This window comes from Ostrea edulis, chromosome 10 (assembly GCF_947568905.1).
Source record: "Ostrea edulis chromosome 10, xbOstEdul1.1, whole genome shotgun sequence".
Taxonomy (NCBI): domain Eukaryota; kingdom Metazoa; phylum Mollusca; class Bivalvia; order Ostreida; family Ostreidae; genus Ostrea; species Ostrea edulis.
This window is the reverse complement of record NC_079173.1, coordinates 37,611,870-37,629,992: the sequence shown is the minus strand read 5'-3', so window position 1 is coordinate 37,629,992 and position 18,123 is coordinate 37,611,870. Positions and strand designations below refer to the sequence as shown.

The following is an 18,123-nucleotide window of genomic DNA, read 5'->3' as shown; positions in this document are numbered from 1 at the left end:
AATATTTGTGATGATGAGGTTCTCACGAACACAAAAATATCTCGCACACGAATTTAAGTTGGTTTACAGCAAGTCTCAGTATTTTCCAGAATAGATGCAGAATTGACCATGATAACACAATAGACACGTACAGGCTTCACCAGAAGATATCCTGAATGACCTCTACAGCCCTGTGTACCATACGTAGGTCAAAATTTGTGGCACTTGTCACCTAAAAACTGGTTATATCTTTAATTAATTGAGTGGGAAAAAATAGCGATTGTAGGTGAGTGGGTCAATCAAAGGATCTAATTTTAATTAGATTGTGAAATTACAGAAAAATAATAATCAGTGGAATTGCGATTAAGATATAAGTAATATAAAATTGGTTCATTTGTCTTTTTAAAAAAAACCTGAAAAGATCCAAGAAAGTTGTTTATTTCTGTGTAGAAATTCATCAGACATATATAGCCCAAAATAACGGGTTCGTTGTACTGTCACCATTTTGATATTTACTTTTTATGCCCTCGAAATCGAAGATCGGGGGCATATTGTTTTTGTCCTGTCTGTCATTCTGTAATTCTGTCATTCTGTCTGAAACTTTAACCTTAATTGCTAATAACTTTTGAACAATAAGTGATAGAGCTTTGATATTTCACATGAGTATTCCTTGTGACAAGACCTTTCCGTTGGTATTGAACCTTTTGACCTTGACATTTGACCTACTTTTAATTTTTTTTTTACATTGGTCATAACTTCTAAATAGTAAATATTAGAGCTTTCATAATATTGTACATGAGCATTTCTTTTGACAAGATCTTTCTACTGGTACCAAGATATTTGCCCTTGTGACCTTGGCCATCTTCAGAATTGGCCATTATCGGAGGCATTTGTGTTTCACAAACACATCTTGTTAGCTTGAAAACTTTATGATTTCAATTGCAATTCAGATAATAGTTTAGTTTACAGGTTTAAGAATTTTTTTTACGTAATTAAGTTAAAATCTTGTTGCCGAAAGTAATGTTTGTTACATTAGATTAACTCACTTACAAAATAGAATATTCTATTTGAGAGCTAAGTAGGTCAAATAGTTTTCTGGACTTTTTCTCATTGTGGATACAGATATTGCACTAAAGGACAGGCACATGTTGTTCTGTTTGCGGTACTCTTGTTCATGTCGTCGTAGTCAACATTCTCCATTCTTTTCCAATATGTGAAGACACCGATTGTGATTTGGTGGTGTTGTGAACATATGAACTAGTGCTCTGAACTTAGAGAGTTGCATGTCTGCATGAGCAAGCAAGGTAACTCCGGTGGCCATTATGGCCTATGGGCCTCTTGTATTCATCCCTGCTGGAACTGTTTCAATCTTAATTCTACAAACTGTTTATATAGTTGGCTGAAGGTAAATAAGACACTGTTAGCTGTGTTGAAGCTGTCAGCTGATACAGTATACATGTTTATACATGCCTCACTTGTTTCTTCAGAGTCAGTACTGTAAATCCTGGTATCTTAAATCTAGCTTACAAGTTTCTCTTGCAGGGGAAATAGGGCATCAATTCAAAGATCATGTGATCAACCAGGCTTCCAGTGACTCGCAGCTCGCCAAGCACCGTGCAAAATTTGCAGATAGTGTGAATGACCTTGATGGAGAAGATACCCTGGACAGGGAGGGTCCAGTGGGGGACAGTCGAGGACCAATATTCCTCCCTAATGTTGCCAACATGAAGCACAATGTATCAGAGAAAGTAGCACAGGTAGGTATTGTAGCAGTCGAAGACTGAAATGAACGTTTTAAAATTTATGACTTCCTTCAGGAAGCAATTTTATTACATCCCCTTGAAATTTGATGCATTCTAACAAATTTATGAAACTATAATGGTCTTGTTTATAGTTGCCCGGGATTGATTAATGTCTGGAGAGCTAGGGTCATGACCATGGTGTCGGCATCACACTTTAAGAAAAAAAATTAAACCTGCAGGTTTTATCTTTTCAACATGGGGTTAGGGCTTTGATATTTCACATATAGATGCCTATAATGACCAGGCATTTCATTTGGTACCAAAACTTTTAACCTTTTGACCTTTAGTGTCAACTTTGACCTACTTTTAATCAACTTTAATCTTGGCTATAAATCTTTTGAACTAAGGGCTGGAGGGCTTTGATATTTCACATGTACGTAAGTAGATGTCTCATGAAAAGACTTTAAAAATCTTGGTATCAAGACTTTTGACCTAGTGACCTTGGTCTTTGACCTATTTTTTAAAACTTGTAACCTGAGCAATATCCTATGAACCAAGGGGGATAGAGCTTTGATATTTCACACAATTAGATGTTTCAGGAAGATGATGACCTTGGGACTTGGACCTTCTGAGCCATAGCAGATAGGTGAGGTAGTGTAGGGTTTTCCAGTGAATGTTATCAGAATGATGTCTTCTGACAAGTCTTGTTCTTCCAAAATATCATGGTCACCATGGAGGTACATATTAAACAGAGAGCTTATGTTAATATTCCATTCGTCTTCTGAAACCTGAGCCAGTTTTACTCTCTCACCTCAAGTATAGGACATACATGTATATATCAGTGGCGTAGCTTCCATTGAGGCAACCGAGGCAGCTGCCTCGGTAAAAAAAACACCTTTTACGTTGTTAAAATGTCGATAGCTTCTGGGGAGCACAGCCCCCCAGACCCCCTGCCTCGGTAATATTCGAACCCAAGCTACGCCTATGTATATTGTCCATCGCATTTGATAGTGGCTGCAATGAAACAATCATATTAGATTATAATCAACCTTCAGTTACAGCACTGCCATTCTCACAGTGTTGTGGATCATATTTGGATTGAATACATTTGAGAGATAATTTGATACCCTTTGGAACAGATGGAATCAAATCTTTTCATAGTTCAGGATCCCCCCTCTCCCTCTTTCTCTCTCTTTAAAATTATTAAACACTTCTGTGCTTCTACATAATATTATTGGGGAAATATACACAATGTTTACTGAATTTTATTTTTTTTTTTTTTTTTACATTTCAGTGTTTTTAGCTCACCTGAGCTGAAAGCTCAAGTGAGCTTTTCTGATCACCCGTATTCCGGCGTCCGTCCGTCCGTCTGTCTGTCCGTCTGTAAACTTTTCACATTTTCAACTTCTTCTCAACAACCACTGGGCCAATTTCAACCAAAGTTGGCACAAAACATCCTTAGGTAAAGGGAATTCTAAATTGTTAAAATAAAGGGCCAGGCCACCTTCCAAGGGGAGATAATCAAGAAAAGGTAAAAATAGGGTAGGGTCATTAAAAAATCTTCTTCTCAAGAACCACTGGGCCAGAAAAGCTGAAATTTATAGATAAGCTTTATTAGGTAGTGCAGATTCTAAATTGTTAAAATCATGGCCCCCGGGGGTCGGATGGGGCCACAATAGGGGGTCAAAGTTTTACATACAAATATATAGGGAAAATCTTTAAAAATCTTCTTCTCAATAACCACTGAGCCAGAAAAGCTGAGATTTATATGAAAGCTTCCTTATATAATGCAGATTCTAAATTGTTAAAATCACGGCCCCCGGGGGTCGGATGGGGCCACAATAGGGGGTCAAAGTTTTACATACAAATATATAGGGAAAATCTTTAAAAATCTTCTTCTCAAGAACCACTGAGCCAGAAAAGCTGAGATTTATATGAAAGCTTCCTTATATAATGCAGATTCTAAATTATGAAATGCATGGCCCCCGGGGGTCGGATGGGGCCAGAATAGGGGGTCACATTTTTTTTTTTTTTTTTTTTTTGTTGTTGATATAGTGCAGATTCAAGTTCGTTAAAATCATGGACCCCGGAGATTGAATGGGGCCTCAAGGGGGGCATAAAAGTTTTACATACAAATTTATAGGAAAAATCTTTTAAAATCAACTTCTCAAGAACCACTGAGCCAGAAAAGCTGAGATTTATATGAAAGCTTCCTGATATAGTGCAGATTATAAATTGCTAAGATCATGGCCCCCCGGGGGTCGGATGGGGTCACAATAGGGGGTCAAAGTTTTACATACAAATATATAGGAAAAATCTTTAAAAATCTTCTTCCCAGAACCACTATGCCAGAAAAGCTGAGATTTATATGAAAGCTTTCTGATATAGTGCAGATTCAGGTTTGTTGAAATCATGCCCCCCTGGAGTAGGATGGGGCCACAATAGGGGGTCAAAGTTTTACATACAAATATATAGGGAAAATCTTTAAAAATCTTCTTCTCAAGAACCATTGGGCCAAAGAAGTTCATATTTACATGAAAGCTTTCTGACATAGTGTAGATTCAAGTTTGCAAAAACCATGGCCTCCAGGGGTAGGTTTGGGGCCATAATAGGGACTACGGTTTTACATGCAAATAGATATGGAAAATCTTCTGATATGAACCAAGGTGACTCAGGTGAGCGATGTGGCCCATGGGCCTCTTGTTTCCTTTGATATTGTTGTCATGCAGTTGTAATGAAATCCATTTCCTCATGAATGTATTATATAGTATGATATGTCTGTTTTAACAGCAGGGAATTCCGACAGAAATGAAAGTAGAAATTCAATGTAGATACATGCATACTGAAAATACAGGGTTATTAATGAACAGCAACCCTAACCCTATTTCACACTGATACAATTTTCGTGAAGCGCAAATCATGAAGTATGCCGTGTCGCAGTTCTTACCCTCATGTATTTTGAAAAATGAAATTTATTTCTTGATAATTTAAGCTGAGAAGGAGCAGTCAAGGGTTGTGTAAAAGTAGGACAGTGTTGTCTTAAAATATAACTAAGTGAATGCAAGACTGGTGTTCTTTGAATGCATGATGTCACATATTGCAAGGGGATTGCTTTGCATTTGCAGTCTAGTTTTCTTTTGTTTAGATTTTTTAAGATAATGTGTTTTCAGTGTTTACTGCCATTTTACTTTTAAAAACACTACACCATCATTCCGGCAGATGCTGAGGATCATAAGTTTCATCTCTAAATTAACACTTTGGGTTGGCCTAGAAAATATGAAAATGAATGGATTGCAGTTATAATTACTTTTTCAAGAATTTCTTTTAAAGATCATACTGTACGTTTTTCTGACTGAGATTCTGTTCAAATGGATTGATATAAGGAGATGCTGACTATTAAGGTTTGATTTATTTTGTGTTGTTAATTTATTTTGGGGTGCATGGTTTGGTTACTTTTGTGTCAGGTAACAGCTAGTATATAATTATAAAGTGACATATGGAATTCAGTGTAACAAATTTGTGATTCTGTGATAGTCATGTGGTGTAATTATTAAGGAGAATTGTGTGAAACAAGAATTAATGTGGGGAGGGTCTGATCTGCTTAGAAAAAAAAATGTGCTTTGTGATTTTTCAGCTAAAAAAAAAAAAAAAAAAAAAAAAAACAAATGAAAGAAGAAAAAACTATGAAAACTTCTAATTTGGTATATTCATGTATATTGTCTCAGTATTTTTACAAACATTCAGAAGTTTTACGTTTATAGCTACAAATGATGAAAGTATATATGATTTTCATGTTAATTTTCATTTGTAGAAGAGAATCGATTTGTTTAAACTGAGAGCAAGGCCTCCAGAAATTTAAAATTGACCATGATGATCGAATCATAACTGGGGTTGATTTAGATCATCCTATATATAGTCTAGAAAGACAAGAATCGAAAAATAGCTTGACTTTATTCATTTATTATGTTTTTTATGCCCCCACCAAAAGTGGTCAGGGCATAGTTTTTCTAAATGCCTTGGTATATTGAACTGATTTTTTTGTATGCAGATGTATATTGATGAGTTACAGATTGAGTTTGAATTTCTTCCCAGTTCGTTGATTTTTGATGGAGTTGTGCCCCTTTAACATTGAAAAATTACTGTTAGGAACAGATCTCGGGACTTTTTTCTGTACGCCATGAGATATTAAACTGATTTTTTTTATGCAGGTGTATTATGATTGTGTTTTGTTCCAGTTTGTTGATCTCAACACCACATTCAATTTTATACTGTGATGAGTTTCCTACATTTGACTTTACTGCAGGCGGAGGCATTGATAGTGTCATGTCGACACATTTTCAGTCGATCTGTCCTGTGAGCATCATGTGAAATATATTGCTTTTTAATTTTGTACCTTTTCATTACAAGGAAAAAAAGGAATACAGTTAAAAATTTTGATTACTTTAACTGTTAGGCCAATTCAACTTAATTAGTAGATTATCATCCAGGGTCACCAAAAAGTATGGGGCGGGTGGGAGGATTTTATTTTTTATTTTCTGAGAAAAATGTCAATGACAAACGAGTTTTTGTCAACAGAAGTGCATCATTTAATGCCAGATGGATCATGTCAATCTATGCTTATTTCACAGACGAATTCCAGGTGAAGCTTTAATTTCAAACACAGAAAAATACCAAACTTCTTCAAGATATGAAGAACATTAATCCCTTCCTTTCATTTACGCCTGTAAGAAATTAAGAAAACCATATGATCTATTTTGGATATCTTCACATGGATTTTCACGTTGCTATACTGGAAATTTAAACAAGAAGTGTAAATATCAGAGTCGGACATGAAAAAATTTCTGGAAATTGCAAGTTCCGCAAAATAAAAAAATCCGGGCGGGCCGATTTTTTAGGGCGGGCGGGGATGATTATCTATCAATTAAGTTGAATTGGCCTTAGAAATAAATTCTTTCATTCTCTAGTTACAGTTATGTAGCCTTCCCCAATTTCTTTTTTATTTCAAGCAAGATGGAGTGGGCTTATTGACATAGAAAATTAATTCACTTCATATTTCATATCTATCTTCCACATTACTAATTCACTTTGAGATTGAAAAGGTTATTAACAATCAAGAATGATTTGAATGAGAAGTAGGTGATGAGAAACAGTGCAAAATATATACATGTGACCACACCTCTGTCAAAACCATTCAGGACATTTTTTTATTGTAAATTGCAAAATTCATTTACGTTTTGTATACTTCTGTGTTGTGCACCAGGATATCGAGACAGAGACTTTGTCACATGGATCCAGCGACAAACAGCTGCAGTCGGCCAATGTAGGTCGACAGAATCTGGTCCGTAAGCTAAGTGACAATGCCGGCATCAAACGAATGAGTGAGGCGGTGACGTACCTCAGGGGACGGAAGCCAGCGGTACTCCGTGTGACGTAGATTGCTTTGATTTCCTCTCACAGATCAAAAATTAGACTACAACACAGATTCTTTTCTCCTAGATAATTTGCTCACAATCTTTAGGGCTTTTTTAAATGTTTATTTTATTTTGAAATGTTATTGTAGATCACTTTTATTTCATAAGACCTTATTTTTTGCTGGGATACAATTTGAATGATGTATTCATTTTCATTTATTAGACATAACTTTATGAAATCATTACTGATTGCTGAAGTCATGAAGTTTTCATGAATGGTACGTGTTAAATTAAGTCTTGCAACAGTTGCCTAAGGCAATGGTAACCCACTCAGATCGAGCTATCTGGATGTGTAATAAGAACATGCAAGAAAGATATTGCCAACATTAATTTTTCCACTTGTGTTTCTAGAGGAAGTCTTTTTGATGATATTATTAGGAACTTCTTTTTCTCTAATGCTTGATTTTTCACTTCTGTTTAAACATATAGTCTCAGTCATCCAGATGTTTGTGTTACTACTCCCCACAAACGCCTGCACTCTCTGTAGAAAGAAAAAAGTCCTAGTTAAATTGATGCTGATCTAGCTAGTATATAAAAAATTAAGGACTTTTTAAAGAAAATCATTTTTTTTCAATAATTCCTGATAAAAATTGTGAGTTCCTTGTATGAACTCAAATAAGCAATACTTTAATTCAATCTAATTAAAATTATATGTTGGATCCGCTCGCATACTCGCTACACAAACATCTAAAAACATCCCATAGAGGGTCACGTCAGCGGTCAAATTCGGTATCACTCTAGACTTATTGGCTTCAACAAACATTCAATGATTTTACCAACGGTGATTTCATTGGTCAATCAAATTTGACCTCTGACGTGACCCTCTACGGGATGTTGTTAGATGTTTGTGTAGCGAGTTTGCAAGCGGATCTAACATCTAATTTCAATTAGATTGTACTTTAATTATTAGGATTAATTGAGAATATTGTATTTCAAACCAGGGTCATCCCTGCAGGTGTCACATTCAGCTTGTATACTAATCATGCAAGAAGGAGTCCATTAAACAGATTAAATGTTATTAACACTGAATCTTTTTTCTTTCAGTGGAAAATTTAGTATAAACTTCACCTCTCTCTTGATTCAGAGAAGTATTTATGGGTGCAATTAGTATTACTTTTTTGAACTAGCCAATCAGTACCTTAAATTATCAGAATTTCAGTAAGCCTCACTTTGAGTTCAGAAAAAAAATTGAACAGTCTCCGGACATTTGTGTGTATTATATGTATAGACATTAAAGTCTGGATGATTTAGACTGTGTTTGAACCTGATATATTTTCTAGAATGATGTGTGAATTTTCAGAGGTGTCTTAATAATAAGTCTTTTCTAATTGAAAAAATGATGGAGATAAATTATTAATTAGCTCATTAACCACAAAATTTCAGATTTTATGTATTTTAGGATTTTTATTGTTATATTTGCTGTACTATTTTGGGGGAAACTGTACTGTTTTCCATTGGAATTGGGGCAGAAATTTGTTTCCCCCCCCCCCCCCCAACTTTTAAGTAAAACTTCTTTATGCCAAAGCTACAGACGTTGCCTTCAATGAAGCTAGTTCTTTACCAAAACAACAGTAAACCAGTTTGTTTCCATAATTGTCATTTGAAATTCAAGCATCGTATAAAATACTGGGAGCTAGGCCAATCTGAACATGTTGTATCAAACAAACCACCCATAGGTCCCCTAAAACTGGGCAGCTGTAGATCACATACATCATGTACTTGTCGCCTCCCTGTATAGAATGATAAAACATTATAAGTTTAAGTCTTTTTCTAACAGATATCATAACATCATAGATAATGAGTTAGTATGTACTTACAATCATTGATTTTACTATCAATTTGTTGGATTGATGTCTAGAGATTCGATCTTAATTAATTATTTACATTATGGAATCTAGTCATCAAACTTCATTGACAGGTTATAGTGATGACATAGATGACTCCTAATGATTTTAGGTCAATGGGATCAAAGGTCTTTGAGTTTAAAATATATGTGCCATTCTTTAAAAATCCCAGGGAACTTTTTTTCTGGTATTCACCATATCTCTTGGATTATGTATTAATTAGTTGATCCTTGTGACTTCCAGGTTAAAAGCTCACTGATCATATTGTTGCGATACACAATTTCAATTCATTATGAGGCATTTAATTTTACAGACATGCATATTTCATATTTGAATATCATTATGAACATGCTGTTGTACTTTCATGTCTTTGATTTTCTAGGTTCTCTCCCTTAGGGCTGATCACTGATCATATTGTTGCTATACACAATTTCAATTCATAATGGGGTGTTTAATTTTACAGACAATATATTTCATATTTCAATACCCTTATGAACATGCTGTTACTTTCCTGTCCTTGATTTTCTAGATTCTCTCCCATGGGGCTGATGATAATGTTGGTATACATGGTTTTAATTCATAATGGGGCGTTTCATTTTGCAGACATGCATATTCCATGTTTAAATGCCATTATGAACATACTGTTACTTTTATGTCTTTGATTTTCTAGATTCTCTCCCTTGATTGGGATGGATGTTCTACCTTGATTTTCTAGGTTCTCTCCCATGGGGCTGATTTTCTACCTTGATTTTCTAGATTCTCTCCCATGGGGCTGATTTTCTACCTTGATTTTCTAGGTTCTCTCTCTTGAGTCTGATGTTCTACCTTGATGTTCTAGGTTCTCTCCCATGGGGCTGAGTTTCTAGGTTCTCTCCCTTGAGTCTGATTTTCTACCTTGATTTTCTAGGTTCTTTCCCTTGGGGCTGATGTTCTACCCGAGTACAAGCTTCAGTCGCCCAGAATACACAAGTTTACCATTCTACATTACTCACCATTCAAGGTAAACAACAGAGTGAAGGAAGTATTAATTTTTCCGGAGTACAACTTTGTTATCAAGAGACAAATTACAATTATAAAGCTTGACACAGACCTTATTGATGTATTGTTCATAACAAATAATATGTTATGACATTAAGGAAGTACTCTACTTCATCATGATGGTTGAATTCCTTTTAAAACATGGATGAAAATATAAATATTAGATGTTAATTAGCAATATTTGGATAATCTTTACCTTATTCTGTGAAATTGTTTATCAGGCTGTTTGGGATTGGATAATCTTTACCTAATCCTGTGAAATTGTTTGTTAGGCTGTTTGGGATTGGATAATCTTTACCTAATCCTGTGAAATTGTTTGTTAGGCTGTTTGGGATTGGATAATCTTTACCTAATCCTGTGAAATTGTTTATCAGGCTGTTTGGGATTGGATAATCTTTACCTAATCCTGTGAAATTGTTTATCAGGCTGTTTGGGATTGGATAATCTTTACCTAATCCTATGAAATTGTTTGTTAGGCTGTTTGGGATTGGATAATCTTTACCTAATCCTGTGAAATTGTTTGTTAGGCTGTTTGGGATTGGATAATCTTTACCTAATCCTGTGAAATTGTTTATTAGGCTGTTTGGGATTGGATAAGCTTTACCTAATCCTGTGAAATTGTTTGTTAGGCTGTTTGGGATTGGATAATCTTGCTCCTTGTCATTTACACTGCCATATTTACCCCATACTCTGCGGCATTCGTTCTGAGTGAGGAGAAAAAGAAACCGTCCAATGACAGCATCCAGAGTCGTTACAGCGACCCACTGACCATCATCGACCTCATAGTGGACATCATGTTCATTGTGGACATTCTGATCAACTTCCGGACCACATATGTCAACAAAAACGATGAAGTGGTCAGCGACCCAGGGAAGATAATGGTCCACTACTTCAAAGGATGGTTCCTCATCGATGTGGTAGCAGCCATTCCATTTGATCTCTTGTTGTTTGGATCAAAAACTGATGAGGTGTGTATTTTGATTAGTTGATGGGTTATCCTTAGGTTATTATATTATCATTTGTCATGTTATTCATACAGTTACTTATTCTTTAACTCTTATAACTGCATAGACAGTGCTATAAATTATGCCAGGTTTCAATTTGTTATTTTAAATTTATAATCATAACATTCTGTGATATTTTATGCCTGAATATAAAATGAAATGAAAAGATTATCGCAATGTTAATTTTCTGAATCGATCTTTTGAGAACATTCTGATTTACAAGCCCTGTGTCTAAAGTCAGTTTTACTCTCAGTTGCATGTAGGATACAATTTGTCCAACTGTATTGTATTTGCCCAGACACCACATTGTGTTAAAACAGAGATGAGATATTGATTGATTGATTGAATATTGTTTAACGTCCCTCTCGATAATATTTCACTCACCACTGCTGGTGAAGGGCTGCAAAATTAGGCCTATATGCTCGGCGCTTATGGCCATTGAGCAGGGAGGGATCTTTGTCGTGCCACACCTGCTGTGACACGGGGCCTCGGTTTTTGCGGTCTCATCCAAAGGACCGCCCATTTAGTAGCCTCTTATGACAAGCAAGGGGTAGTACTGAGGACCTTTTCTAACCTGGATCCCAACAGAGATGAGAAATGAAATAGTTTTGCCTGGTCTTAGATTATCCTGACAATGACAGTCACTAACAGAAAGGGCGCAAATAAATTGGGGAGAATATTTCCCTGTATATTGTTACTTCTTCAAAATCATTTAAAATCTATGTGGATACAATCAATCAATATATTTTAAGGTAAATCAAGTTTTTGTCATTGAAACTTTCTCCATTCAAATGTAAGGGTCAAGGAAATAGAAATGCTTATTTGTATACATGTACTTCTCTTTTCACAGACAACGACCCTGATAGGACTTCTAAAAACTGCCCGTTTGTTGCGACTGGTCAGGGTCGCCAGAAAGCTTGACCGTTACTCTGAGTATGGTGCTGCAGTCCTCATGCTTTTGATGCTGATTTTTGCGCTGATTGCTCATTGGTTGGCCTGTATTTGGTATGCAATTGGTAACATGGAACGTCCAATGTTAGGTGACCTCAAGATAGGCTGGCTGGACGAGCTCGCTCGACAAACCCATCAGAAATATGTGAACGGAACGGGTGGGCCAACTATCAAGTCGAAATACGTGACGGCTCTCTACTTTACGTTCAGCAGTCTCACGAGTGTGGGGTTCGGGAACGTGTCGCCAAATACAAACTCAGAGAAAATCTTCTCCATTCTCATCATGTTAATTGGATGTAAGTTTTCCCCTCACTGTTTGCACTTTTATCTCTCTGTATATTGTTATATTTATGCTTTCAATGAAATAATCCATCAACGGTCGGATATTAATTGTTAAATAATTTCACACAGATTATTTAACAATACACAGTGGCATTTCGCGACACCATTATACCAGTTAATGCTTAATATGATTGTATCTTAACGTCTCTCTCAAAAAATTTTCATTATATATGAGTGAAAAATTCTTGAGAGAGACTTTAAGATACAATCATATTAAGCATTAACTGTTACAATGGCGTCGTGAAATGCCACTGTGTATTGTTACACTTATATCTGTATCTGTGTGGTATAATACATTAAGTTTAAGATGCATGTCTGAGTTATTTCCCTTTATAGAGAACTCTCTTACACACTAGTGTAAGAAACAAAACAATTTGTTTTTACACATGGGGTGTGGAACATATGCCCATTACTGCTTTTAAGAGAATATATATCCGTTTCTTATATGCAGTTTCATTACCCAATGTTCAAACCACATATTAAGTGATAAGTATTCAGAGAGGAAGTATTAGCACATTGAATTATAATTATATGATGTTATTTTGTTTTTGTACATTTTACACACAATATCAAAGATGTTACTTGCAAAAATGACATTGTTTTTTAATTCAGTAAAACTTTTTTCTCAATAGTATTTCATACATGAAGTTCTTACATTTACATTTTAAACAAAATATTTTTTTTTATTGTCTTCTTCACTGATTGAACATGCAGATGAGCTTTAATTGTCCTACTTAGGCATTTAGAATAAAACTGAAATAATGCACCTCCTACACAGAAGAACTCTTGTCACGAAAATTGTGTTTTGCATCATGCCATAAAGATTATTTTTCAGTAACAGAGTAAGTTTTGACATTTGCCGTAGCATCATTTATTTTCAAGGTTTCACATTTACATGTATTATTCATTATGTGTGTTTTATATGTGACTGAATTTAGAATCGTTGATTGTTCAAAGTTTTACATTTCTTCAGGAATCTTTCATTCACTAGTTGTACTAGTAAAGCTGAAATGCCATAAATATAGGAATCCAGTAGTATGTCCACGGAAATAATAATAATCAAAATCCTGACTTTACAATATGCTTTATTATAATGTTTATCATAGAGTTGCATGAATTTAAGACTTACAATAGTTACACCAGCTTCTTACTTGATTTGTGAATATTCCAGAACAGTTCCTTTCTAATTGTTATTAAGTTTTAATTACTCTGTTTTTCAGCTTTGATGTACGCAAGTATATTTGGTAATGTCTCGGCTATTATCCAGCGTCTGTACTCAGGGACATCCAGATACCACATCCACATGGTGCGGATCAAGGAATTCATCCGCTTCCATCAGATTCCTAATCCACTCCGACAAAGATTGGAGGAGTACTTCCAACACTCGTGGTCATACACGAACGGGATCGACATGAATATGGTAATTACAGATGTGTACCTATTTAGTACTGACCCTGAAACGTGCTACTGAACCTCGTGCTTATGAAAACTATATGAAATGATTTTTTTTTTCATAAAGACAATCTCTAGTGATTTGTACGGAATGGTGAACAGTTTGCATGGAATGAAATGAAATGCTTTGGAGGGGTGTAGTAACACATTTCAGGGTCAATAATTAAGGTTATTAATACGGTAATTGAATAGAAATTATGAGAGTGAATAATGATGTAGAAATTTGTATGACAGGTGCGAGTTTTGACGGTCGAGTTTAATATTTTTATTTGGATTTCTATTTTGAAATTCAGGTGTTGAAGAGTTTTCCTGAGTGCTTACAAGCAGATATATGTTTACATCTTAACAAAAACCTCATCAACAACTGTCCAGCATTCAAAGGTATGACATTCTCATGGTTGTTCAAGCTTTAGAATAGTTTATATATTGTCACTGTATGTAATATTTTTTACTTTGATTTGGAGAAAACATGCTTTGTAGGAAATGTAGTGAATAAACTGACCCTGACTCATATGAAACAAATTAGATTGAACTTACAAGTCCGATGTTAATGGAACCTTAATTATCAAATGACTAGTAATTGGACTGACTTTAATTAGCTTTTGTGTGACAAATTAGACTCACTGTAGACATATTTCATTTTCTTTCAAATTAACATTTGGTTATTTCATGTCAGATAGAATGATAAAATTAAATCCAACACAAATTTTTTATTTCAGAAAATCTTAATATTTTATTAATGTCAAAATACGTTTCTGTTATTCATCTCCCATGTGTAGATCACATGTTTCACCGAAATCATTGTCATAGTATTCCTTATGAGTGAAAATAAATATGTTATAATAAGTGCACAAATTTAATCAACTCATTATGATAGTACACGTGTACAGGGGCAGATAAAGTCCAAAACACTGTAAAAATAATACAGTTCATTTTAAGGCAATGTTGAAACACAGTATTAACACAACACCAAGAACATAGTACTTGTAACTGAGAGGTGAAAATGCCTGCCTGGGAGATAAAGAACCTGGGTTGATGTCAGACAAGTTCAACAGCTAATGGCCAGGTAGCTCAGTTGGTAGAGCACCTGACTGGAGATTGAGGGGGCCCTGGTTCGAGTCCCAGTCGGGTCCGCTGCATTCCCATACCGAAATGAGTTATAACTAAGTTATAACTAAAGTATAACTTAATTATACCTAGGCCTTGAGGTACAAAAAAGTTATAACTAAAAAGTAACTTTTCTGGACTTAACCATTTTCATGTATAACTAAAGTGTAACTTTTTGAACTTTGTCATTTTCATGTATACCTAAAATGTAACTTTTCTGGACTGTGTCATTTTCATGTATAACTAAAGTGTAACTTTTTGAACTTTGTCATTTTCATGTATAACTAAAATGTAACTTTTCTGGACTTAGCCATTTTCAAGCATATCCAATATTTATGTACCAGTTTTGGGACTTTGTCATTTGAGGGTGGGGGTTACCAATACTTTTTGACACTTTCATAGTAATTAACTGAATGTTAAAGACCTATCTCATGACCCTTTGGTCTGTGAAAATGTAGGTGGAGCCCAATCTAAACAGATGTTATTTACCTGGAGTGGCCAGGGTCTACCAAGGTGTTAATTGCTATATCCCATGACACTCTAAGAAATACAGACAAAACATGGTAGAAATCTACCTGTCCATGCTGTCTTGATATACACAGGACCTGTCTCAGGGACCTCTGCAGAGTTTCTGTGGTCATAGTGTAGGTTGTATTCCTACATGTAAGGGTAGATGACACACATTCTACACCCACCCCCTCTCTCTCAGTCATTGACTCAATGAATAATTTCTGTTATAAATGTAGAGGTATAAAAAATTCATGACATAAATTATTTCAATAAGTTATAAGTTTTAGAAATTATTGTGCAAATTATTGTTTGATTTCTGATTGTGTAATTTATAATACATGTATATAAACGGGGAAAAAATACTATTGAAATTCCAGTGTTCAGAGGTCTTTTTAAAAACAATTGAATTACAAGAAAATAGCAGTTGTGGACAGGTCAATGCTATCAAAACTCTGGTATACTGGGCTTCCTCAAGATCTAAAGAATGCCTGTAGATACTGGCTGTTATTGTTATCAAAACACCTCTCTGGGGTAGCTGGAGACCAGTGTCTGCAGATGTCCCTCCACCTGAGATCTATTGTTAAATGTTTGATTGACAGGCAGTTTACAATTTTGGGGCATTATCTTAAAATTGGGTCTTTAACTGGATTGACTTCTGTAAATTTTTAGTGATTATTCACTTTCAAACACTTCAGTGAACTGTGTCATTTCTTATTTTGCCACAAAAAAGCTAGTCAGAGGGAAATTTCAATGTTGAATTTTTAAATCTTTTTCTTTTGGGGGGATGATTAAGGAATTGATCAGAAATTGCATGGAAAAATTACAAAATCCAGGATCCTTACTTATAGAATAATAAATGCATTGTACGATCAATAAAACATTCTATATATTATATTTTTAATGAACTTTATACGCTGATACAACCTGTGAGAATTCAAAACACCATGTATGATGATTGTTGATCAATTACCACTAGGTGCTATTTATGGAGAATGGCAGGTCAAATTGTTTAATTGAAACGAATAATGAACTGAACACATGTATGAGATATGTCACAGTATTTATTAAAAATAAGTCCATATGGACTTCTGTTCCATGTTAAAAGAGACACTATTCATCAATTTAGGTATGCATAGTCTATCAAAATCAAATTAAGGCATATATATAAAAACGTCTTTTCCAAAAAAGTATCAAAAAATATTTCTATATTCAAATCTCATTGGTAAATGTGACACAAAACAAGGTATGACTGTTAAATGATGTCTCTGTTCTGGACATTGAACATGTTCATGTTATATTCCTGTTCAATCCTGTTAGGAACTGTGAAAACAAAACAAAGTTTTTCATTTGTAGTCATGTCCTGTTACTTTAACAAAAGTTTCTAATCTCCCAATGAACGTTTCCTTGAATCGAATTATTTTGTTGTCTCAACCTGTTCGTCCACAAGTAGTCTTTTGAAGAAAACCACACGGACCTACTCTCCAGCTAAGGTCAAAAGGACTGCTTGTTCCTCAGATTTCAAAGGTCTTTTACATAGGCTCCAATAACAGCAACCCTGTCTGTTCCCTTTCACTGCTGTCAAACTTCAGAGCTTGGGACAACGTCAGTAGCTGCTGATGAACACAAACCGCAAATGCTATTTGGGTTTCAATATGTTGGATGCCATGGAAAAGGCATCTCAATTATCCATTACAATCCTCAAAATAGAAACAAGATGAGCACCAAAGTGGTCCAAGATCCTCAACTTTTTCTGTCAGGTGTAGGATCATATATCAAACTCTTTGTCTCATTCTGAATCTCCGTCAACATATATGATATGGCAAGAAAGCAGGTTCTTCAGCAACATCTTGAAGCAACTAAAAACAAAACAAATATTGTAAAAGTACATAAATAGCACAAATGTTTCCATATAATGTTCGGTGCAACATGTCATTTGATAGGCTATTATATATATCGATCATATAACCTATGATATCTATAAATCACAACGTGACTGATGACGTAAAAAAGAAATAAGTAAATAAATCTGTTTGACATTGCATTTAAACATTTTACAATTTGAAGTCATTTCTGAGGGGAAATAAAAATTCACAAATAAAATGTAATAAATAAAATAATGCCTACATGCCGGGCTTGTAACTTACGATTATGAATATTGGATCATTTACAAGCATCAGAATATAATGCATAAAACGAAATCTAGGAACTTGTTACCTTTCAACTACATCAACAGTTACGGTACACAATCGTAACGAAAACTAACCTGGTTAAATGATTTCTCATGAAAGGCATCGATAATCATAATGGCGACAGGGCCAGCAGTTTCACACGCCACACTTCGATTGTCGAAATTTTCTGATGAAATGTTGTCTTTTCCTTGTTGCATTCGCCAAAGGGATACTTTGAGTGTTGGATTAGACTTGTCGGCATGGAAAACCTGGTAGCTACCACGTTTGTGAGGGTACATAGCTTCGGAGCAGTGACGAGTGTTTCGCTTTTAATTTTATTTCAATCTTTGTTTTTAAAATGGCGCCTTCTTCGTTTACATCCGGAATAACCGGAAGTGTGCGAATCGGGTATTTACGTAAAAATAAAAATACGTTTGATTGTTCCTGATCAATTTCAGCAAAACTGATGAATAACTAAAAAAAATCTCACGTATATACTTTACGATTTTTAATCA

General features: G+C 35.0%; 1 protein-coding gene and 1 long non-coding RNA gene across 14 annotated transcripts in view; one reads left to right on the top strand and one right to left on the bottom strand.

The window, feature by feature from the left end:
- LOC125665981 (potassium voltage-gated channel subfamily H member 6-like) overlaps window positions 1-18,123 on the top strand; it is an 88,288-nt gene that overhangs the window by 46,591 nt on the left and 23,574 nt on the right. For 8 of the 13 annotated variants that reach the window (XM_056151229.1, XM_056151227.1, XM_056151236.1 and 5 more), the window contains 7 exons: window positions 1,522-1,736; window positions 6,982-7,137; window positions 9,944-10,036; window positions 10,704-11,042; window positions 11,929-12,325; window positions 13,592-13,791; window positions 14,117-14,204. In XM_056151229.1, coding sequence (XP_056007204.1) covers window positions 1,522-1,736; window positions 6,982-7,137; window positions 9,944-10,036; window positions 10,704-11,042; window positions 11,929-12,325; window positions 13,592-13,791; window positions 14,117-14,204 — 1,488 coding nt within the window. The remainder of the gene's footprint in view (window positions 1-1,521; window positions 1,737-6,981; window positions 7,138-9,943; window positions 10,037-10,703; window positions 11,043-11,928; window positions 12,326-13,591; window positions 13,792-14,116; window positions 14,205-18,123) is intronic. The other 5 variants (XM_056151238.1, XM_056151237.1, XM_056151233.1 and 2 more) reach the window with 1 other exon arrangement.
- Window positions 16,484-18,000, bottom strand: LOC125650915 (uncharacterized). Its single transcript, XR_007361179.2, has 2 exons — window positions 17,704-18,000; window positions 16,484-17,296 (listed from the first exon to the last, which is right to left on the bottom strand). It is a non-coding gene; the product is annotated as an uncharacterized LOC125650915 (long non-coding RNA).